This window comes from Phyllostomus hastatus, unplaced genomic scaffold, assembly GCF_019186645.2.
Source record: "Phyllostomus hastatus isolate PE091 unplaced genomic scaffold, TTU_PhHast_1.1 phas_contig_137, whole genome shotgun sequence".
Taxonomy (NCBI): Eukaryota; Metazoa; Chordata; class Mammalia; order Chiroptera; family Phyllostomidae; genus Phyllostomus; species Phyllostomus hastatus.
The window spans coordinates 8084507-8108483 of NW_025333583.1; the positions used below are offsets into that span (position 1 = coordinate 8084507).

The 23977-nt window shown below is 52.8% G+C and overlaps 1 protein-coding gene and 1 pseudogene across 1 annotated transcript; one reads left to right on the forward strand and one right to left on the reverse strand.

Moving 5' to 3' along the window:
- Nucleotides 1-4523: 4523 nt before the first annotated feature.
- Nucleotides 4524-10313, reverse strand: LOC123828109 (annotated as a pseudogene).
- Nucleotides 10314-19220: 8907 nt separating this feature from the next.
- Nucleotides 19221-23075, forward strand: LOC123828105 (tubulin alpha-4A chain). Its single transcript, XM_045852732.1, has 4 exons — nucleotides 19221-19334; nucleotides 21108-21330; nucleotides 21632-21780; nucleotides 22031-23075. Exons 1-4 carry the CDS (start codon nucleotides 19332-19334, stop codon nucleotides 23000-23002), a joined length of 1347 nt encoding a protein of 448 aa, XP_045708688.1. The 5' UTR covers nucleotides 19221-19331; the 3' UTR covers nucleotides 23003-23075.
- Nucleotides 23076-23977: the final 902 nt, after the last annotated feature.

The window sequence follows — 23977 nt, forward strand, 5'->3', positions numbered from 1 at the left end:
TCCGTGCCTGGTTGGGAGGGGGCCTCACTGCAGGGGGTAGAGGGGACAAGGGGTCTTTCAGGCAGGCAGTCTTGTGCCCTGACCTTGACTATGTGCTGACTGCCCAGGTTTCCTGGGTGCCCACCCGTTTACAGAGGCCTGTTGGGGGCCGTTGCATGGATTCCGTGAGCTACCCAGTATCTCTCCAAGTCTCTTCATGTTTTCTTTCTTTCTTTTTTTTTTAAGAGTTGTATTTTTGGGGGTGCAGGGCAAAGGGGGAGAAAGGGGAGAAAAACATGGGACAACTGTAATAGCAAAATCAGTAAAATATACTTAAAAATAGTTGTCTTTTTTAATCCACACCCAAAGATATGTTCACTGATTTTTAGAGAGAGGGAGAGAAAAACACCGATGTGAGAGAGAAACATTGATCGGTTGCCTCCCGTACACACCCTGAGTGCAGACTGAACCCACAACCTTTTGGTGTTCTGGACAAATGCTGCAACCGTCTGAGCCACCCGGCCAGGTCCATGAATGACTTCTTGTTTTAATTTGCCAGAGTTACCTTCTGCTGTTTACAAGAGTGCTGCTGATCTTGGTATAAGAGGAAGGAGTGGTTAAGGTTAGATTACTTCCAAACCTTCTAAATCTCTTTCTTCTTACTTCTCCTGTCTCCACAGACATTTGTCTAGCACCTAGTATGTGTGTGATATTATATTAAGAACAGGAATATGAAGAGGTTTGAGTTTCAGTCCCTGTACTCAAGACGATGAAAATCCAGTTGGGCCATGGACAAATGACAGCCAAAGGAAATTCAATAAAACACATCAGAAAAACAGGGTCCATTTCCTTTGTTCACAAAGAATTCCAACAAATTAGTGAGGACAAACAACACCATTCTTTAAAAGGGAAAAGGGCACAGGCAAGACACTTCGCAGAAGAGAAGGCACTGACTTTAAAACCATTGAAAAGATGCTCAGTCTTACTCATAACAAGAGAATTATGCAGGAAAGCTGTGACAAAATACTGTTTCACTGACCAGATGATTGACAAAGATCACAAAGTTTAATGCAGCATAGGGGCAAGGCTGTGGGCGTGGGCATTCTCACACACGGGTAGGGGGAGTGTAACTGGGTATAACTTCTAAAAGGGGCAATATGAGGTGTATCAAAACTAAAGGTGCATAGCCTTTGATCAGCAATTGCAATTTTAATGACTTATGGTTGTACCTGTGTGCAAAGGAGTATGTACAAGAGTTACAGCATTCTTTTCAAAAGCAAAGAGTTGAAAGCAACTTAAATACCCATCGATAGTACAATGGTTAAATAAGTAATGGAGTGAATACAATGGAATAGTGTATTGCCACCAGAAAGAATGAGGTATGTTTATGTGTTCTGATGTCGAGTATCTTCTAGATTTATCAAGTGAAGAAAGCAGGTAGAGAAGGAAATGCATCTAAGTGTGTATACACACATTAGTATATACACAGATGCCTCTGGAAGGAAACACTGACAAAGAAGTTAACAGGGATGGCTGCCAAGAGGGGAGTCAGTAAAGGAAACATTTTCACTGTATAAGCTTATTTCTGCTGTTTGTAGATCTGTTTGGTACTTTCTGAATTCTGAAGCATGTACCAATAACTGTACAAATACATACAGAATTTTTTAAAAGTCTCATTGGGAAAAAAGGGTACTGGCAAGGAGCCAAGTGCTGCCATTCAAGGCAGTCCATGCCAAGTACCGAAGGAGTGACAGAGGCACAGGAGGGGCCGAGAGAATCTAGAGGAGGCAGAGCTGCCCAGGGCTGGATGGGTTCTGGGTGACCGTGACCTCAGCTGGAAGGAATGGCAGCACTGAATCGAGCAGGGGGAGGTGGCACTGCAGAAGGGGGAATGGTGAGAATGCAGCTTTGGAGGCGGGCCCGTCCCTGACACATCAGAGGCCCGGGAATAGAGGTGCTTGGTGGGATCCAAGGCTGGGAATCCGTCTCCCGTGTCGGCCTGCAGGAGAGATAATTGTAGCCTGGCTTTAGAAGCATCAGGGATGAAATCATTCCCCTGCATGGAGGGAGTCCCCAGGAGCCTGGCTGGGTGGTGGCACTCCCAGCTGCCCTGTAGAGCCAGAGTTGCCACCACCCCACACCCACACCCGCACCCAGTCCAACCTTGCCCTGCCACGACCTGCCAGCACCTGCCAGCAGGGTTTCTAGCAGAGGGGCCTTTCGGGGCCTGAGTGGAGATGGCCATACAGCTGCCCAGGGTGGGCTGGCTGGTACAGCCGACAGGAGGGGAGCCTGACCACATCTCTGGATGCCCACCATCCTGGCAGGTGAAGACTCACCTCCCATCTTGGTCCTCCCTGCTGGTCTCTCCCAAGCCCTCACCTCACCTCCTATGAGATGTTGGGGGTTAGGGAGAAGGCTTTTTAGAGGGCACTGATGGCCCCAAAGATGCCTCTGCCTCTGCCCTTGGTCAGCCCAGAAACTGGGTGCCTACACCCCCCCCAACACACGCCCTCCACCACAGAGCCTGGGCAGGATAGTGTCAAAGGGAGTATCACCCCCCTCCCTGCCTTCTAGGCACCTGAGTCACTGTCTGGGAACTGGGGACCTGGCAGGCTCAGGAGGGGCGGTGTCTGGAGGGGTGCCTAGGACTGCTGTGGGCAGGAGCGGAGGGGAGGGCGTCTGGAGCAGGGGAGGGCAGCATATGCTTTGGCCCAGGCTGGCCTGGGTTGGAATCCTTACTCCTCCCTCTACTAGCTGAGAAACCTTGGGCAGGTCACGTAACTTCTTTGAGCCTTAGTCTCCCCATCTATAAAATAGGCATTCATTTAACAAGCCTGCTCCACAGATGTCGAGTTAACTGATGTATGTTGGACACCATTCTGGTGCTGAGAGTAGAACAGGCCTTGTTCCCGTGAAGCTTCCAGTCCTGTGGGTGTAACTGCATTTACCTCGGGATTAAAGAAGATAATATGGATACTGGGCCTGGTACATAGTTGATGCTCAATAAACGACAGGGATCTCTTGAGGTTGAAAGTGCTCCCCAAGAAACTCTCTTCCCTTCCCAAGTTTGACATGAGTCAAGATTTGGAAGTCAGTCCTTCTAGTGGAAAAATAAACAGATTTGAGAATATAGCTGAGCTATTCAGCCAAAATAGGCTTCTAAATACTCCCTCTGAATTAAATTACTCTCCGCCCCCAGCGCCAGACACACACATATACACACAACTACGGGCCTCTTTCTTCCCGGGACAGAACTTCTCCTGGGAGCTTAAACCCTCCCACTGGAGTCGAGAACACTGCTCCGCCTGGACAAAGGATTCCAGACGAGAAAGAAGAAAGTGCTACACTGGGCACTCCCGTTTTCTTCTTTAAACCCTGCCCCGCCCACCCCCCCCCCACCCCCCCCCCACCCCCTGTGGTTTCCACTCCATCCACTACTTACAACAAAATAATTATTGGGGCAAGAGCGACAGGGACAGATCATGAGTCCCTGGGGAAAGGCAGGAGTCACTCCATCTCCAGGGTGAGACCTGGGTGTGGGTATGTATTTTACTCTCCTGTTTTCTCTGAGATCCATTCACCCGCCTTCTCTGCCCTGCTCCATATCTCACAGGCTGCACCCTCTTTTTCCTGGGCACCTTTGCCAACTAGCTTCCGTTTTGACTCAGCCAGTGGGAGTCACCGCCTGGATAGATTGAGGGCGGGAGGGAGGAAGGAGCCAGAGCATTTCTCTCCCTCTCTCTAGATCAGGAGGTTGATTGTCTTCTTGGGTGTTGATGGAGTTTCCAGGAGGCTACGCCCAGCGCCTCCCCAACCATTCTCCCATTGTTGCTGTCACTGTGCCACTGTTCTGCTTTAATACCAGCTTCGGGTGTCCCTAAACCCAAACTGCCTTCCTGGAGACGGTAGAACCCCAGTCTACAGGGTGGATGGACACCAGCTATGTCAGACTGTGTCAGCTACATCAGACTCCTCTGAGGCACCATTCCACACCCTCCAGGCCTCACCAGGCTCTGGTTGCAGTCGTGTGAGGCTCGGACCAACATCACACACGTGCAATTTAACAGCACCTTACTTCCTGTCCTGGGGATTCTCTGTTGATCCTGCAGCTTGTGTGTGTGTGTGTGTGTGTGTGTGTGTAACCTGGAAATGCAGGCGGGATCACGCTTAATGGACTGAAGTTTTAACCAATGGAAGGATGGAGTCAGTGCATAAACTCCCACTCCCTCACCACCACTCCTACACCCTCACCCAAGGAATAGTTCTTAGATGCCATTTACTCAGCTGCATCTACTCTAGGGTGAGTTCTCCCTCTTTCCCTGCTTTGTTCCCCTCTGCCCCCACTCTGCTTTTTGGAATTGCACCCTTTGTTATTGTAAAGTCTGAAATCAGATCTACTTTCTGGGGAGCCCAGGTTCAGAGACCAGCCTTCCTAACTCTCATTAAGAAGAAGCTTCCACCCCCCACCCCCACCTTGTTTTTTCCCAAGAGAAGAAGATATTTGTGAGACAATAAGGTGACAGCACTTTATTTAGGGCAAACATGAAGGACTCCCCTAGTATTTGTCCCCCTCCTTCTCTTCTCCCTCCCCCTCCATACTATCCATGCCCACCTCTTTGTAATCCTTCTCCAGGGCGGCCATGTCCTCCCGGGCCTCAGAGAACTCACCCTCCTCCATGCCCTCCCCCACATACCAGTGCACAAACGCCCTCTTGGCGTACATCAGGTCGAACTTGTGATCCAGACGGGCCCAGGCCTCGGCAATGGCGGTCGTGTTGCTCAGCATGCACACGGCACGCTGCACCTTGGCCAGGTCACCTCCGGGCACCACCGTGGGCGGCTGGTAGTTGATGCCGACCTTGAAGCCCGTGGGGCACCAGTCCACGAACTGAATGCTGCGCTTGGTCTTGATGGCGGCGATGGCGGCATTGACGTCCTTGGGTACCACGTCCCCGCGGTACAGCAGGCAGCAGGCCATGTACTTGCCGTGCCGGGGGTCACACTTCACCATCTGGTTGGCCGGCTCGAAGCAGGCGTTGGTGATCTCGGCCACCGACAGCTGCTCGTGGTAGGCCTTCTCAGCCGAGATGACCGGCGCGTAGGTGGCCAGGGGAAAGTGGATGCGTGGGTAGGGCACCAGGTTGGTCTGGAACTCAGTCAGGTCCACGTTGAGGGCCCCGTCGAAGCGCAGGGAAGCCGTGATGGACGAGACAATCTGGCTGATGAGGCGGTTCAGGTTGGTGTAGGTGGGGCGCTCGATGTCCAGGTTGCGGTGGCAGATGTCATAGATGGCTTCGTTGTCCACCATGAAGGCGCAGTCTGAGTGCTCCAGGGTGGTGTGGGTGGTCAGGATGGAGTTGTAGGGCTCCACCACGGCTGTGGACACCTGGGGGGCTGGGTAGATGGAGAACTCCAGCTTGGATTTCTTGCCGTAGTCGACAGACAGCCGCTCCATGAGGAGCGAGGTGAAGCTGGAGCCGGTGCCCCCACAAAGCTGTGGAAAATGGGGAACTCTTGGAGTCCCGTGCACTGGTCAGCCTAGCAGGTGAAGGCAAAGAGAATGCAGGCTGTGAAGCACAGCTGACAAACGGGAAAGAACCAGCTTGTGCTGTTTCAAATTCCCCAAAAGGGGAATCCTTGGAAGACTTTTCCAAGGGCACAGAACAGATCCTCATAAAGTCAGCCCACTTTCTCTTCCTCATTCCTCTTCCTCCCTAAAGCCTCCTGAGGTCCCTAACATACAGCTCTCTTGAATCTAGTAACATAGTCATTTTTGTCATCGTGATTTGCCAGCTCCACCCATACCTGTGTCTCTCTGATTAATTTCAGATGTTTCTGGAGGGTTTTCTCTACTGAGATCAACAGTTCAGGAGGTTAGAACAAAGTCTATCACAGAGCCTTGGGCCAGCATTATTTGCACCCCTATTTTTCACAGGGCCTCTGCCCACACCCTTATAATACAAGGTGATATTCTGGGAATGCTTATGGATCCCCATTGCTTGGCCAGGCAACCCACGGACAGGTCTGTCCTGGCAGCCACACTGCCCAGCACTGGGCCTGTTGCTGTAGAAGATAAAGAAGACACCCAGCTCCAGACTTCACCCCATACTCCGCCTCCCCCGATCAGAGTGCAGGGCCCAGATCCTGCATGTGTGAGACTTTCCCAGGACGCTCTCCTAAGGGCTGAAGCTGCCTTTCCTCTCTTTGGTCTCCGGGCCACACAACAGGAATCCGCAGCCTTCAGCTCTTCTCGCACCAGGTTTCGAGTCCGGTCCAGCACCAGGTCAATGAGCTCCTCTCCAATAGTGCAGTGGCCACGGGCACAGTTACTGGCAGCATCTTCCTTGCCTGTGATGAGCTGCTCTGGGTGGAAGAGCTGGCGGTATGTGCCCGTCCGAACTTCATCTGCAATGAAGACAGTTTTAGGCCCCCTCCTCTTGCAGCCTGGCTCCCTGAGCCCCAGGGTACCCAGTAGAAGTGGGGTCTCTAGGCCCTGAGCCCTACCCTAGAGGAGCCCCATTCAGGCTGCTGCTATTGCCCTTGACTTTAAGCGTTCTCCAATGAGAAGGAAAGGGATGTGGGGTGACATTGAGATGCTGAAGCCGAGCGACAGGGGTTCTTCAGATCTGGAGTTCTAACTGGCTGCAGCAATTGGGAACCTCAGACTCCAGTGCTCTCAGCTACAGAGAAGGACCTGCTGTGGTGCCTGGGACAGGGCCACAGCAGAGGCGGATCATGTCTCGCCAATCACAGTGGGCTCTAGCTCCACAAACACCGCCCGGGGCACGTGCTTTCCAGCCCCAGTTTCACTAAAGAAGGTGGTAAAGGAGTCATCCCCTCCCCCGATGGTCTTGTGGCTGGGCATCTGCCCATCAGGCTGGATCCCATGTTCCAAGCAGTAGAGCTCCCAGCAGGCATTGCCCATCTGCATGCCAGCCTGCCCCATGTGGACTGAGATGCACTCATGCTGAAAGGACAAAGGGCAGAAAACACCCTCAGCAGAGAGAAGGGCACCATGCCTGGACACAGTTCCTGCCTTCCTGCCTTCCTTCCTTCCTTGAGCGGTTCTCTGGCTGAGGGCATAGGTTCCTGGACTCTGCTCTCCTTGCCCCACCTCCCGTGGCTAAGCATTTACTGGTGGCAGTGAGCACCAACAGGCATTGGCTGGGGGTGGGGGTGGGGAGCACTGGGCCAAAACCCTCAGGGGAAGCAGACGATGTGGGCAGTTCTCAGATTATAGAGTCTGGCTCAGTGCCGGAGCATCCTGAAGAATGTTGAAGGGATCAGATGAGTCTGGTAGAACACAAAAGTCGACCCACTCCTGTTCGGAAAGAAATCAGGGGCCACTGGTGTGGGAAGCAAGATCCAAGTGAAGTTTCAGGGGTCAAAGACAAGGAATAGGCCCTGGCTGAAGTGGCTCAGTGGATTGGGTGTCATCGAAAGGTCGCCAGTTGGATTCCAGGTCAGGGCACTGTGCCTGGGTTGCCCACCAGGCTCCCCAGTTGGGGGCATGTGAGAGGCAACCAATTGAGGTTTCTTACACATCGATGTTTCTCTCCCTCTCTTTCTCCCTCCCTTCCCCTCTCTCCAAAAATAAATAAAATCTTTTTAAAAAGATAAGGAAGAGGTTTGTAAAAGCAGAAAGAGCCCTGGATTCGTGTGGCCACCAGAAATGCCAGTGAGGAAGGGACAAGTGGTCCTGCAACAGATGTGCATGCGCTGCTCTTTCCTCTCCCGGCTGTGCGTGGTTCCAGAGCGTGGTGGGGCTGGGGAGAAAGGCCTTCCCCACACGGTTCAAGGCTGGAGACCAAAGAACTCTTGGCCCCTGAAGCAGGACTGGGATGAGCCTACTGTTCTAAGGAAAGAGAAAGGTCGGTGTCCCTCCTGGGGAGACCCACGAGAATCAAGAAGGCTTGACCCTCCTGCTCCATCAAAGACTTATTGAGCCTCTAGCGTGTTCTGAACATGTCTGACACCAGGAACACGTGACAACTAACATGCAGTCCGAGAAGCTCACTGTCTGGGAAAGGGGGAGTTTCATATGTTAACACATGTATGACAGTGCAGTAGGTGGGGTACCAGAGTACATCTCCCGGAATACTTCTCTGGGTGCTACCCGAGTGCCTCTCTGCTTGAGAAGAAATGACCACAGACCTTAAAAACACAATGAACACGTTCATCAAATTTCCCCAAATGTTAAGGCTTAGCGATATGAAGGATGTGGGCAAATGTGAACTCTCAAAAGCTGCTTTCAGAAGCCTAAATTGATGTATCTCAAATTAAGAAGAATCATATGATATACCATTTACATAAATCTTTAATTTGTAAAAAAAATACTATGCATCATTTACAGACAAATTCATATATTTACTACTTAGTTGTATAAAATGTGTGTATATTGCAACAATAAAGAAAGTGAAAGAAAATCTTAACACTAAATTTGCAATAATGGTTCTCTTTGGTAGAGGTGAATGCAATTGAAAAGAGGTTCTAGTTCTTAGAGTGGGTAGCAAGTGTTCATTGTATGAGTCTTTATACCTTCTGCATGTCTAAAATAGTTCATAAATTTTTTAAAAGATTTTATTTATTTTTATAGACAGAGGGGAAGGGAGGGAGAAAGAGAGGGAGAGAAACATCAATGTGTAGTTGCCTCTTGTGTGTCCCCTACTGGGGACCTGGCCCACAACCCAGAAATGTGCCCTGACTGGGAATCAAACTGGCGACCTTTTGATCCACAGACCCGAGCTTAAACCACTGAGCTACACCAGCCAGGGGCAGGGCTAAAATAGTTCATAAATTCTTAATGAGGATGCTTTCTCCATGAATTTATCATGCCAGTGACATTTTTAATGACATAAGGGCATTGACTGTGATTTTTAGGTGGCTGGGATTAACTCATCCATCGTTTGTATCCCAGCCCCTTTACTTCTCTACCAATCCTGAGCAAGAGTCTTCGCTCTCTGTCCATGTCTGCCCTTATAATATGGGGCAATAGTAGGAGCCCCCTCCTAGAAATCCCCTGAGTATTGAATGAAAGAACGCATGCATGTTGCCTGACTCATTTCACGCGCACCAGATGTTAGGTCCCCCTACCAACCCCTCTCCACCTCCCCCAATTGCTGGTGTCATAGTGAGAGAAGGTAATGAATTAATCTGGGAGGGATTTAAAGACTCGAGGAGTTCAGAAATCCCCTGTCCTGGGGAGAGAGCTGACTCAGCTTCTCAGCTCACCAACCACCTGGCAAGGCCAAGGCCGGCTGCTGTGCCTCTAAGCCTGGCCAGGCTCTGTCCACAAAGCCAGATACTGCCATTGCCCCCACAGCCGCTGGTTCACACAAGGTGTTTCTGACCTCTCGGGTATGCCTGAGGTACTGGACTGATGGCCCTTATGATGGGACAGCAGAGCCCCTTTCTCTGGGACAGAGAAAGCCGCTGGGGTCACACAGACTTGGCCCCAAAGCCCCATTTGTCCATGATGACAAATTACTTGACCTCCGCTGCCCTAGGTCCTTTTCCTTGACTATAAAAATAGCATAATCTCATACCTGTATGTAACAAGCTTTGTCATTACATCAATTAGTTCCCATATATTAAGCTTTAATTAGGTTCCAGGCACTATGCTAAGTGCTTCACATACATTATTTCGTTTGATCTTCACAACAACCCCCTTGGGTAAGTAGTTTTATTAACCCATTTAACAGATGAGCAAACTGACTCTCAAAGAGGTTAAGCAAATAGGTCACGAACAAAATGAGGACTATTTAAAGCAGGGATGACCTGGCCCCAACCATGCTCTTAACTGCTCTCCTCTCCTTGCCTGGTCTGGAGACAGGTTAAAGATACCAAATGATCCCATGCCTAGCCACCTCTCAATGACTGGGAGCACCCTCTCCCTCCTCCTCCTCCCTCTCCCCACTGATATGTAACCGCAGTTGGGCAGGGCTGTGAGGATGTATCCCCACAGCTGGGAGGTGGGGCCCAAGCTTTGTAAGGTAGTGCCTCCAGTTCATGCCCCAGTCCTGCTGACCCCATACTCCCTGCCCGGAAACCCAGAGCCCCTTAGCAGCCCTGCTCCTGAGCCCGGGCTCACACCCACATCCTGGTTTTCACCACCCTGTCCTTCAGGCCCTGCACATGCCCCCCACGTACTAGCACTTTTAGGAAGGGGTACAAAGTCTCTTTCTCCCTTCTCCACACAATCTGTCCACACACCGTAGCCCCGTGAGTATCTGGACTCCCAAAGGTCCCTCATACCACCCACCTGAGCCCACTGGGACCCTCACTTGCATGGTTAGCCCCCCACCTCTGCTCACCATGGTGTTTGGTTGGGACCTGGCTGGGGCTGTCCGTCTGCTGCTGGATGGAAAACAGGGAAGGGTCTAGGGTCTGTGAGAGGCCCACAGCCTCTGGCCTCCTCCTTACACTTTCTGGTCTGTTCTCAGGGTGGGGATGTTGTTAGAAACATCCCCAGGAGGGCAGGTCTGTTGACTTGGTTACCAAGCAGCAGGCAAGTCCTGGGCCTGGGCCCAAACAGGGGAGCGCGGTGGCTGTGGGTGGGGTTAGGAAGAGTGTGCTGTGAACTGGAAATAAGGAGTCCTGGGGCAAGAGGTCAACCCCGGAGCCTTCTAGTGTGGTGAGAACATACCACACTAGAGCTCCGCATTAGCTCCATCTCTAGCATTCAAATTGCTTGCCTCTTTTTCCTCATCAGTATAACAGGGAGAGGTAGTATTACGAGGATTGAACAACTGAGTTACTTAAGTGCTTTGACCGGAATTGCTGCTGTTCTCCACGGGGGAAGCAGGCTGAGGAGCAGGGCTCAAGGCTGTTTGTCGGTGTCTCTCCCTGTTTCCGTGCAAGTTGCTGCTGGTCTAGCCTGGCCTGATTTCTCCACAGAGGAATTCGCCCTAGGGCGTTAGGCAAAAATCATGAAATCGAAATGTTAATCTCTCACGTCTGTGTGCGTGTTGTAGTTGTTAAGGCGTCTTCGCCCCTTATCGCCTTCGAGTCCCTCAACAACTTTGTGAGGTAAGCAAGGCAGGGCCTGGATTCCCGAGGCGAGGAAAAGGAAATGGAAGCCTCTTCTGCCTTGCCCAAGGTCACATGGGAGTTCATTAGTGGTGGAATTAAGAGTCACCTGGGACGCCGGCTCCGTGCTTCTCCTCCTTCCTCGTGGCAGAGCTGTCGTCATTGTCCCTCGTCCCTTTCTCGTGTCATCCTGCCCTTCCTCCCCGTTTTAAACTGCACGGTCGGTGGTGGCCAGTCTCTTGTATGACCCCCGACTCCCTTGCCTCCCTCTAGCTTTGACAGCCTCGCCTGATTAAACCACAGCCCTGGTTAAATCCTTGTCTTCCCCAGCTCTGTGCCCGCATGGATCCAGCGAAACAGTGGAAAACCCCAGAACCGCGTTGATGGATTTGACTTCAAATTCATGACCTCAGATGAACCCTAATGCTGCCTGGAAACCACACTAAATCTTTCCTGTCACTTTTCCAAATAGCAACCATGACCTGGAATAGGAATGCCAGATTTAGCAAATGAAGGAATTTTATCTAGCAACCTTACGCAGGAAGTGTTGGGTTGGCCAAAAACTCCATTTAGTTTGTTCCATAAAATAAAAGATACACTTTTTTATTTTCACCAGTAACCTTATTGATCTGGATATTTTGAGTATGTTGGCTATCCCTCAGGTGGTATAACGTTGCTTGTTCTCAACTGATGTCTCAATTTGATCGCTATCAACTTCAACTGGTCTACCTGACCATGGAGCATCGTCCAGCGAGAAATCTCCAGCACAAAACTCTGCAAACCACTTAAAAATTTTTTAAATTTATTTTTAGAGAGGGGAAGGGAGGAAGAAAGAAAGGGAGAGAAACATGGATGTGTGGTTGCCTCTCATGCGCCCCCTACTGGGGACCTGGCCTGCAACCCAGGTACGTGCCCTAGACTGGGAATGGAACTGGGTGACCCTTTGGTTGGCAGGTCCGCACTCAATCACTGAGCCACACCAGCCAGGGCCCAAAACCACTTTTTGACACATTCGATCAGTTGCAGTCCATATGCTGCACAAATCTTTATTTTTGTTGCTGCACTTCAGTTGTGTTTTTACCTTTGTTGAAATAATAAAGCATAGTAAGCTGAAAATGTGTATTTTCTTCCATCTTCAATATTAAAATGGCTATACAAAAATTCACCAATTTTGATGCTTTTTTTAAATGCACGCTGATATGACAGCTCTCACAATACAATCTCACAAAACTGTTTCAAATGAAGTTAAAGACTCTTAAGCTCTCTACTAGAGCCATCGTGTGGGGGAAAAAAAAAACAAATGAATTTCTGGCCAATCAATCAGTTGCTAATGTGAAATTTCAGTTGCTGTGGCAAATCACGGGGGTCATTTTGAGGGAGGGGCTTTCAGAGTACACTAGGGAGTGACCCAGAATATCGAGATGGCCAACTCTGGTTTGGGTTGTGGACTGAAGTCTTCTCTTTCCTCCCTGGAACTAAGAGGCCAAGATCCCCCAGACAGAAGACACAGCCAGCCAGCACTTCAGAGGTGAGGGAGCCCAGCCTGCCATAGGGTCGATCCATGAAACCATAAACCCGAGGAATTATCGTTCCGAGCAATTACTGTCCAGATGGGAGAACTGGGGGCCTAGAAGGTCCCCTGGGCCTAAAACCCTCTTGTCTAGCCCTTCACCTCCTCCCAACTGGCCTCCCAGATGGACTCAGAGTCAACCAAGGTATGGAAAGAAAATTATACTAAAGGCAGGTGGGGGGAGGGGCCTTATGTAAAACGGCATAGTGAGACAGAGTTTTAAAGCGTAGTAATGTATCTAAGTTATAAAATAGGAGGCAGCCAATGCTCTTAATTCCTTCAACAAATATTTACTGTGTCTGCTATGTGCTGAACACTGTTTCGGATGCCAGGAATACCTTGGTGGACAACGAGTCTGTGCTCTTAAGGAACTGACGTTTTCACGGGGAGACCCATACCAAATAAAGAAGACCGTTTCAGAGAGTAATAAGCACGTGAAGAGAACAAACCCGGGTAATGGCCCGGAACGAGATGGGAGGTAGGGGCTGCTGCTGAGAGGCTCTCTAGGAAGGTGGCATTTGAGCCGAGACAGAACGACAAGGAGTCAGCCTTGGCAGGATCTGGGTGAGAGTGCTCCAGCTGAGACAGCAGTGAGTGCAAAGGTTCATGGGTAGGAGCTAGCTGCGCGTGGTTGAGGGAACCCAGAGAGGAAAGGAGACAGCTATAGGAGATGAGGTTAGAGAGGTAAAGGGGACTTGGAAGGAGAATAGCTTTTATTGCCAGTGTGATGGGAGGGCTTCAGCAAGCACGGTTGCCTGCGTTGTGTGTTGTGTGCGGGAGAGGTTGCCGCCGCTGCTGGGTGGAGACGGCGCCCTAGGGCTCCGGGAGTAGACGCAGGACACTGGTTAAGAGGCTGCTGCTGCAGGCATCCGGTCGTGAGGGGAGAGGGGCCTGGACTGGAGTGGGGATGGCGGGAAGTAGTAATAGCTGAGTTTGAAGTACTACGATGTGCTAGTGTGTGTGGCAGACGCCCCCCCCCACCCCGCAGTCTCACCTGCCCCCTGCCTCCACTTCTCTGCCGGCAGGGTCCTGATTTCATTCAGTTGCTTACCTTTCCACTTGCTCAGGGAAGACGGCCTTTCCCCAGAACTAGGGGTGAGTACAGAGCAGTTTAAACCACTCGTGATAATTCTATTCCCTCCTTCCAGAGACTGGTTTGGGCATGAGGCCAGTGAGATATAAGGGGAAGTCTGCCAGAGTGCTTTAAGGAAGAGGTTTTTCCCCCTGATAAAAAGTGGTGTGGGAGGAACCCCCCCTTTCCTGCCTCAGGACAGCGTCAAATGAAGACGCAATGCTTGGAGCTGCTGCAGGCGTCTTGTGACCCGGAGGGAAGACGTCACCAGCTCTCTGAGGATGCCAGAGCAAAACGCTGGAGACACCGGAGTTATCGATGACATTACTGAGTCACCCCGGGACCGCCCCACGCTCGGATTTCTTGTGGGGTAATAAATATGCTCATTGTTTCGGCTGCTGCTAGTTAGTTAGGCTTCCCATTATCTGCAGCCAGAGAAGTAGTTCTGACTACTAAAAGAGGAGAGGGAGAGAGGGAAGGAGAGGAATGCCTGATGATCCTGGGTTTTTAACCTGAGCACGTGGGTGGGAGGGGACATGGCTCATGCAGACTCATCAGCCTAGGACCGGAGCAGGCCCGGCAGGGGGCGGGGCCAGGGGATTGAGAGCTCCACGTTGAGACGGCGCTTTCAAGCGGTGATGCCAAGGAGGCAAAAGAGCCACATGAGCCTGAAGTGCAGAGAAGAGGTCCAGAATGGAGACACAAATGTGAGAGTCATCGGCGTATAGGTGATAGTTCCTCCTTTTTATTCCCTTCTTTCACTATGGTTTGGGACTGTAAATACTCTCGGTATTTTCCTTTCGGATACCCCTAGAAATGTTATACATTTGTATTAAGGACATGTTAAAATACACTTAAATTAGACATAATATCATAAAACCCCATATACTCATCACCCCCTTTCCACAGTGGCTTTTTTTCAGGGACAAAAGCAAAGGAAAGAGAGAGCTTGGGACTGAGCAACGGGAAGTCCCTTTAGAAACGAGCCATCAAAGACCACCCAGAAGGAGTAGCCAGGACAAAAACCAGGAGGGGGGGGTGGTGTCGTTGAAGCCAAGAAGGAGGTGCTTCAAAGAGGAAGGCAGGATCAGCTGTGTCAAACACAGCTGAGAGGCAGAGAAATGTAAAGGTAGCGATGTGACCTATGGCTTTGGCAAGATGGAGAGCACCAGAGAAGCTGGCAGGAGCATCTCAGGGGAGCAGGGGAACCATGCTCGCATAGGGCGCTGGAGGAGAGCAGACAATACCCCTTTAGAAAGGTCGAGCTGTGGGGAGGAGGGCAGCTGGCAGATGCTCCAGCCTGAAAAACACAGAAGGGTGTGCACCAAGGCTCAGCTCCTCCTCTCCCAGACGGAGTCAGCGGAGGACTGGAAACTTTGGGGACCTGGTTGCACTGTTCCAGGATGCACATGTGAGGTTCTGGGAAGGGGTTAGAGAAGATGGAGCTGGCCACTGGCGAGGGGAAGAGGGACAGAGATCCAAAGAGAGTGTGGCTTGCTGGGCACCCGTGTAAGGTAGATGATTCGATGGGAACAGTGAAGAAGGGCCTGGAATTATCTTCTAGATTCGTGCATGTGAATGTCTGAAAGTTCTCAGTCTGGTCCATGGTACCTGCACACCCACCCAGTGCTGATGACCCTAATCCAGAGGCATCTGTGTATATCCTGAGGACATACACACTCAGTCACGTGTGTGCCCATGTGCACACACAAAATCAGAAGCAGAATCTGCATTTCACTCGCATGCCTTGGGTATTTCTCCCTGCACCTTTGTCCTCTCCATTTTCCCTGCCAGAAGGCCTCCTCAGGGACTGTAAACTCCTTGCTACCTGGGCCAGGGTAACATAAAAGTGGAATGCAGGCCGAGCATGGGATGGTACATGGTAACAGGCACTTGTCTTCTGTGTCGGGGAGACACGGAATGCTGGGGACTGAGTGAAACTGGTGCAGCTTGTTGCTTATCATAAGGCAGCCACCACCCAGCACCATTTGTTGCCATAAAGTTTCCTGATGCTGCTGTAACAAATTGCTACAAACTTAGCAGCTTAAAGCAACACAAACTTATTAAGTTACCATTTCAGAGACCAGATGTCCAAAGGTCCTACGGGGCTAAACTCAAGGTGTTGGCAAGGCTGCCTCCTCCTAGAGACTCCAGAGGAGAACCTGTTCCTCGCCTTGTCCGTCTTCTGGAAGCTGCCCACATTCCCTGACTCATGGCTCCCTTCCATCGTGAAAGCCAACATCACATCAGTCTGACCTTTGCTCTGACCTCTCCTTCCCTGACTGTGACTCTCCTGCCCGCCTCTTCCACTTGTAAGAATCCTTGTGATCGCCTTGAGGCCACCCAGGAAATCCAGAATTATCTCCACATCTCCAGATGATTTTTTTTAAAAAGATTTAAAATTTTATTTTTAGAGAGGGGAGGGAGAAAGAGAGGGAGAGAAACATCAATGTGTGAGAGATACATCAAATGGTCGCCTCTCCCAGGTCCCCAGCTGGGGACCTGGCCCACAACCCAGGCATGTGCTCTGACCGGGAAGGGAACCAGCAACACTTCCTTCGGTTCTCAGGCTGGTGCTCAGTCCACTGAGCCACACCAGCCAGGGCTCAAGATCTTCACCTTAATCACATCTGCAAAGCCTTTGCGATGTAAAGTCACAGATTCTGGGGATTCAAACGTGGGTCTCCTTAGAGGGCGATTATCCTGCCTACCTCTGTGGCTAAATGGGAATGTGGGCCTAGTGTGGCCAGGCCTTCCAGTTCTTTTCCTTAGAAGCGAGACATCTGCATTTTCCTGTGACTGCTGCAAGGAGTCAACACAGCAGGCCTGGGGTTGCTGTCCTTAAAAAGGCCCGCTGACAGGGCAGACCCTTGGCTGGTACTTGGGAACTTGCCTCTTGCGATGTTCCCAATCAGCAGTTAGCTGACAACGATGGTTCGTGGTACCTAGATCGTTAATGTTAACGATATAGTTTGTGCTGAGCACCTGCTCTTCTTCTAGGAGTCTGGAATTTTAGTATGAGCTAGGCAGAGGTGTCTAGTTGACCAGCACTCAACAAAAACCCTTGATTTTTGGAGTCTCTAATGGGTTTTCTCGGGCAGAAACACTGCAGGGAAGCGTTGTTCCATTTTTACTCTGCAGGGAGAATACCGTTTGTGAGCCCTTTGGGGAGGCAGAGGGCATAGATTCCCCCAGACTCCCTTTGCGTCTGTTCCCCTTAAAATCCAGCTGTGTCTCCTTCCTACATTGCTGCGATAAACCTCAGCTGTGAGCACGATTTTATGCTGAGTCCTTCCTGTGAGTCCTTCTAGCTAATCTCCTAACATAGGGGTGGTCTTGGAAATGCTCCAAAGCAAAGACAATTCCTGATTTTTTGTTCATATTCTAACTGTTACAGGGCCACTGTGAGGCCAAACAAAACATTTCTTAGAAGGAATTTGGCCTCCAGGCTGCCAATTTATAACTTCTGGCTTCTTAGACTTCTACCCTAAGTCCCATCTCTGATGTAAAACAATCTGATACACACTCTGCAAATGCCCACCATGTGCTAAGCACCATGCTCGATACTAGGGACACAAAAATGAGTAGAGACAGAATCCTTACCTTCAATGAGTTTGCTATGTAGTAAGCTGGAAATGTCTAAATATAAATGCAGCATGATGTGCTATACACACTAAAATAAATGAATAAGTCCTGGCTGGTGTGGCTCAGTGGACTGAGTATTGGCCTGTGAACCGAAGGGTAGCTGGTTCGATTCCCAGTCAAAGGCACATGCCTGGGTTGTGGGCCAGGTCCACAGTTGCGGATGTGTGGGAGGCAACCACACATTGAGTTTCTCTCCTACTCTTTCTCCTTCCCTTCCCCTCTCTCTGAAAATAAATAAATAACATCTTTTTTAAAAAGTAAAAATAAAATAATAGTAAAATGGTCTAAGAATCCACATAGCTAAGTATCCAGTTCTTTGCTATGTCTGTACACATTCCTAAATTCATTTGGTCCTCACAATCTGAAGTTACCCCAGTTCTACAAATGGAGATCCTGAATCTGAAAGTCAAAGAGGTTTAGGGTTTTGCCTAAGCTGAAACCTTGTTCGATATTCAATTCTCTGGGGTAAGGGTGCGCAAGGGGAAAAGAGAGCCCGGGAAGGTGTGCGAGAGGCCGTGTGCTCTGTGATCACCAAGGGTTCCTGCCCTGTAGAGACCATGACCCCGTTTCCCAAAGCAGCCTCGCTCCATGCCCTCGTCAGTTTTCTTTTTTATGAATGAGTCTTGTTCTCCCAAGCAGATGGCAAGTCCACTGGGAAGAGAGACCTTGTCATATTTCACTGTATTCCTTTCCATGCCTGGCCTAGGTAAGGTGTCGATTAGCTATTTTGTTGATAGAAAGTTGCCATGCTAGTTATTTTATCCTTCTGTGTTGTGTTGTCAGAGAGCCACGGCCCTGGGAAACACTGTGGCGGAGAGGCAAGTGAATCCTTTCCGAGGGACCAGCCTGGGAGACAGGTTTCTTAAGGGTGTGTCATGGGCCCAAGGGGCCCTTCCTGATGAATTTCCCCAGTGAAGGGAGACAGCTAGAAAACGTAAGGGGTGTAAGGTAAAACAGAAGCAGGTTGCAAAGCCGATTCTTGCAAGAAACGAAAATGAAACATAGAAAGAAGGAATAGCTTCCACCTAAGGCCTCCAGCTTGTGCGGAAGGTGTTCAGATGCGGGTCGTGGGTCCTGCCCACGGCTGAGGTACAGAGGAGGGTGTGAAGGTCAAAATCGGCCACGATATGTCAGAATCTCCACTTCCTTTTCCCCTCTTCGGCGTCAACAAACATTTTGATAGCTCACAACAATGCTTTCAGGGTGCAGTCCTCCCCTTTTCACCACTGAAGAAGCCAAGGACTGAGTGGCGGTAAGTCACTTGCCCAAGATTACGTAGGGCAGCCAGGATGCGAATCCTGGTCCTAAGGACTTCAGTCCGGAGCTCCGGTGGTTCTGACGGCAGGAGAGCGGGCAGGTGGCAGGAGAGCGGGCAAGGGCTCGCTAATAGTGACCGCGGCGGTGATGGCGAGGACACTATCCGTCGGGCAGCCGCCGGTCCGCGGCAGATTCTCCAGGTGGGCCGTCGCACACAGGCTGCAGGGCTCAGCTCGGCGGGGCATTCTAAGGGGTCGGCACGCTGGGGCCCAAGCTGTGCAGCTCGCGGTCCTCGGCCGCCCACAGGCGTTGGCGAAGGCCAGCCGTCCCGGCTGGGGACCGGCAGGCGGCGTGCAGACGGAAGAACAGCCTCTGTGGCACCCGGCCTAAGCCAGAACACCTGAGCCACCGGCGCCCCCGTGACGCAGGTGCAGGCGAGGCGCACCCTGGCACCGCGCCCTGCGTACCTGCAGCGGAGGTCGAGAGCCCGGAGTGTCGGCTCAAAACCGAGAACCAGGGTGTAAACCCTGGGTTGCTACTCTTAAAGCACGTCGGACAGGTGAGGGACTCGGTGGGGGAGGGGACCCGCTCTTGCCCCACCTCTCGGAGACTCCGACCCCTCCGGGGCGTGGCCTCCGGGCCGCTCAGCCTCCAGTGGGCGAGCGGAGCGCGCGGCCCCGCCCCCGCCTATAAGAGCGGTGCGGCAGTGCAGCTAGCGCACTTCTCACTGAGACCCGTCACCCGGACTCCGCGTGAGACCCACCGCCCGGACTCACCATGGTGAGTGCGGCCCCGCCGTGATCTTCTTGCCGGCCCCCTCCTTGCCCCTCTCCTTCGGGGCCGCTCCCTCGCGAGATGCCCGGGGACCGCCATCTGGCGTTCCGGGTCTGGAGGAGGTGCAAGGGTGTTTGCGTTACCCCCACCCCCACCCCCACCCCTTCCTACTGACTTTGGCCGGGCTGTGTCGCCCGCTTTCGAAGGCTGGGGAAGGGGCGGGCGGGCGCGGGTGGAGTGGGATTCTTCACTAGCGAGGAGGAGCCCTCCTGGAAATCCCCTCCGGCTCCACCAAGCATTTGTGCCCTGATCCGCCTGAGGGGCGTCACGCAGTCCTGCGCCCGGTTTCCGCGGGAGAGGGAGACCCACTTGGCTGCCCTCGCCGCCAGCCTCCCCACACCCAGTCCCGGGAACTGACCGGACACATGCTTGGCACGGGAAGGTGGTAGGGGTCAGGTTACTGGGTCCAGCATCCCCTTTTCCTCCGATTGTGTGTGCATCCCTCCCACCCACAGTCTCCCTACACCGTGACTCAGCACCCCGCTTCTGAGCCAGCAATGGGGTTCGGTCTCGTGAGGCGCGCCGGCCCCTCTCCAGCCTGCGCCCGGTTGCGCGGACGGGCAGAGACAGCTGTCGCTGAGCGGGAGCTCGGGCCGAGGCCAGGTCGGGGGGAGGGGGGAGAGGTGTGTGTAGGGGGTGGTATTTATAGCCCAGGAACGGGGGCCGAAATCCAATCCCCGCTTTCCGCTGGGATGTAGTTGGAAAGAATCTCGAAGACGGGGGAACACGGGGCCGGGGGTGCAGGACGTCACTCGTACTGCTCGGGGCAAGGCGGGTTACCTTTGGGGCCTCACCGCAGGTTCCGCTTCCTCTTCTGAGTATTTGGAAGCCGTCACCCCGCCATTTCGGTGTTGGTCGGGGCAGGCGCCGCTCCACTTCGGCGTTCCAGGGGTTACTTTCAGACTGGCATGGACGAGCCTAGGGCAGCGGCTGCCCTAGTGCTCACCACCCTTATTGCCCGCACGTGCCCTCTGCGCTTACCAGCATTATCGCTACTTTCCCGGCGGGGGGAGGGGGGCGGGTGTGGGTAGAGGTGGGAAGAGGAGCCAGATGGGATTGCTCTCCAGAGCCAGATGGGATTTAAAGGTGGGGGAGAGGGTGCCCTGACGGCACGGTGGCCCGTTGGTGCCAGACTGGAAGGCCCAGGTGCCTCTGTAGCCCAGAGAAAAGACGAGGGGAGAGCCTTGTACGGAATCCTAGTGGCTCATCCTCAAAGCAGAGAGTTCACCGAGTGGGGGTCTCCAGCTACAAACTCGCAGGTCTGGGAAAGCTGTCTTTTCTCGGGCTCTGGAGAAGCTAGGTCTGCGGGAGCAGGAATTGGGAACAGCTGGAAAGGGGCCTGTCCTTGTCTGTTACTGCAGTCTCTGCTGGGCTCACATGCACGTGCCCTTGGCATCCTCCCTGAGGGTCTGATGAGTGCGGCAGGGTCAGCAGGGTCGTGGGGAGCCGCAGCTCTCACGTGACAAGGTCCCCATGGAGAAGCAGGCTAAGGGGCTGGCCCGCCCTACTGGGTGCCTCCTCCAGCTGGGGAGTCCTATGGGGAGGGGGGAGGGGGCAGGCTGCCAGCCCTTTCTGACCTATGTCCAGCCCCAAGCCTCCACTTGTGCCAACTGAGTCATCCTAGCTGGTAGGTGATACGGCGGGGGAGAGGTGGGGACCTCGTGAAGTGGGATTGATGGACGAAGGGTTTATGCTGTGTCCCCTCTCTTTATCCCGCAGCGTGAATGCATCTCAGTCCACGTAGGGCAGGCAGGTGTCCAGATGGGCAATGCCTGCTGGGAGCTCTACTGTCTGGAACATGGGATTCAGCCTGATGGGCAGATGCCCAGTGACAAGACCATTGGTGGGGGAGATGACTCCTTCACCACCTTCTTCTGTGAAACGGGAGCTGGAAAGCACGTGCCCCGGGCCGTGTTTGTGGACCTGGAGCCCACTGTGATTGGTGAGAGAAAGGAGGGGGGGTTGGGATCGAGGGGAGTGGAGAGTGATTCTAGGCTTCTTTCTGGAGAGCTGGTGTCTAGACCTGTCTTTCCCAGCCCTGAAAACTCCTCACCCAGTTTGAATCTAAAGGAGGCAACCTAATCGCAGGCCGGCCTGGGCTCCTCACACACTGGTATCTCGGCCTGGCAGAAGGATGAACTCTTCTACATATCTGTCCGCAGATACCACAGTGGGGGAGGGCGGTCCCTGCTGGGCACAGCCTTGTGGTCTGGGCCCTGACGATGTGGTTTATGCCCTTGCAGATGAGATCCGAAATGGCCCGTACCGGCAGCTCTTCCACCCAGAGCAGCTCATCACTGGGAAAGAGGATGCTGCGAACAACTATGCTCGTGGTCATTATACCATTGGCAAGGAGATCATTGACCCAGTCCTGGACCGGATCCGCAAGCTGGTGAGAGTCTGGTGTGAAAGGGCGGGGGCTTTGCAGATGATGCTAGTGGTCAGGGAAGGGACATTTCTTTTTCCAGATCTTTTTCAGGGAGTCGTCTCTAATTGTACGTGTTCCAGAGCATGCTGCTGCTATGGAATACTCATTAATCTTTGCCCTGGCTCTGGAGATATTTAGGCTTTTGTGGAGCCAGTGATAGAGCTCCTCAGGCCCCTTCCCATGTACATTGCTCTTTCTCCTTCTTGCCTTTCAGTCCGACCAGTGCACAGGGCTGCAGGGCTTCCTGGTCTTCCACAGCTTTGGCGGGGGCACCGGCTCCGGCTTCACCTCGCTCCTCATGGAGCGGCTGTCTGTCGACTACGGCAAGAAATCCAAGCTGGAGTTCTCCATCTACCCAGCCCCCCAGGTGTCCACAGCCGTGGTGGAGCCCTACAACTCCATCCTGACCACCCACACCACCCTGGAGCACTCAGACTGCGCCTTCATGGTGGACAACGAAGCCATCTATGACATCTGCCGCCGCAACCTGGACATCGAGCGCCCCACCTACACCAACCTGAACCGCCTCATCAGCCAGATTGTCTCGTCCATCACGGCTTCCCTGCGCTTCGACGGGGCCCTCAACGTGGACCTGACTGAGTTCCAGACCAACCTGGTGCCCTACCCGCGCATCCACTTCCCCCTGGCCACCTACGCGCCGGTCATCTCGGCTGAGAAGGCCTACCACGAGCAGCTGTCGGTGGCCGAGATCACCAACGCCTGCTTCGAGCCGGCCAACCAGATGGTGAAGTGTGACCCCCGGCACGGCAAGTACATGGCCTGCTGCCTGCTGTACCGCGGGGACGTGGTACCCAAGGACGTCAATGCCGCCATCGCCGCCATCAAGACCAAGCGCAGCATTCAGTTCGTGGACTGGTGCCCCACGGGCTTCAAGGTCGGCATCAACTACCAGCCGCCCACAGTGGTGCCCGGAGGTGACCTGGCCAAGGTGCAGCGTGCCGTGTGCATGCTGAGCAACACGACCGCCATTGCCGAGGCCTGGGCCCGTCTGGATCACAAGTTCGACCTGATGTACGCCAAGAGGGCGTTTGTGCACTGGTATGTGGGGGAGGGCATGGAGGAGGGTGAGTTCTCTGAGGCCCGGGAGGATATGGCCGCCCTGGAGAAGGATTATGAGGAAGTGGGCATCGACTCCTATGAGGACGAGGATGAGGGAGAAGAATAGACCAGCTGCCGGGAGCCCACTTACTATGTTTGTTGCAAAATCCTTTCGAAATAAACAGTTTCCTTGCACGGTTTCTGGTTCCCTCTGTGAGTACTTGAGCTTCTGCTGCCTTCTTTGTGCTGCTTGCTGCTGCTGCTTCTGCTGCTGCCCACACTCTATGCTGCTTATGACCCTTTTCCCTTCCATGGCTGAAGGCGAGACCTGCCAAGGAGCCCTCGCCAGGCCCGGGAAACATGGCCCCATGGTCCTTGCTGTAAGATCCTAAGGGACACCCAGGACAGGGAGGAAATGAGGACTGAATCCTGGACCTGTCCATCCAGCCACAAACTATCGAAGGATATGAGTCTTCACTTCCTTTCCAAGTGAGAGTTTAAGTCCAGCAGTGTCTGTATTTGAGTTGAGACTAGGACGCTGTTCTTCCTGTGGCTTATGCATTCATCAACTCTAGAAGCAAGGCCTGGCCCAGGCACCTCTGTTATGAGGGCTCGGGAGTGGGGCCGAGCTGCCCTGGAGTTCCTTGGCATGGAGCCTAGTCATAAGCGTGGGGGATGGGAGGGAACAGGGCCACCTCCCGGAGTTGTTTATGTCACCGCATGAACAGCTTTGTGTAGCTTACTGACTTGCTGCTGTGCTGGGGCCTCGGGCTGTGCCATTAAAAGCCGGGTCATCTCCCCTCTGTTTGTGCCTTCTTTCTGGCCTCAGCCTCTGTTTTAGCTGGTGGGCCCTCAGGGGCCCTAGGGAAATTTTCAACCTTGCTAATAGGCACCCCAGGACCCACACTGACGTCAGCATGTTGAAGGTGGGCAGGGTTGAGGGAAAGAAGCTTCAATCTCAGGAGCAGGAGAAGCCAACCCTGCCCTTGCTTTCCCTCCCTGTGATTCAGGGACGCAGTGCCCTTCCCTGAGGAACAGGTTGTGAGCCCAGTATATGCAGGGCCCCTGTTTACTCAGCACAGTAGGCAGGAAGTGGCAGCTG

What these genes read in the sequence shown, in the direction of transcription:
- LOC123828105 (XM_045852732.1), top strand. An exon ending in CCTGGAGCCCACTGTGATTG is followed by an intron (nt 21,331 to 21,631) that starts GTGAGAGAAAGG and finishes ATGCCCTTGCAG; the next exon opens with ATGAGATCCGAAATGGCCCG. An exon ending in TGGACCGGATCCGCAAGCTG is followed by an intron (nt 21,781 to 22,030) that starts GTGAGAGTCTGG and finishes CTTGCCTTTCAG; the next exon opens with TCCGACCAGTGCACAGGGCT.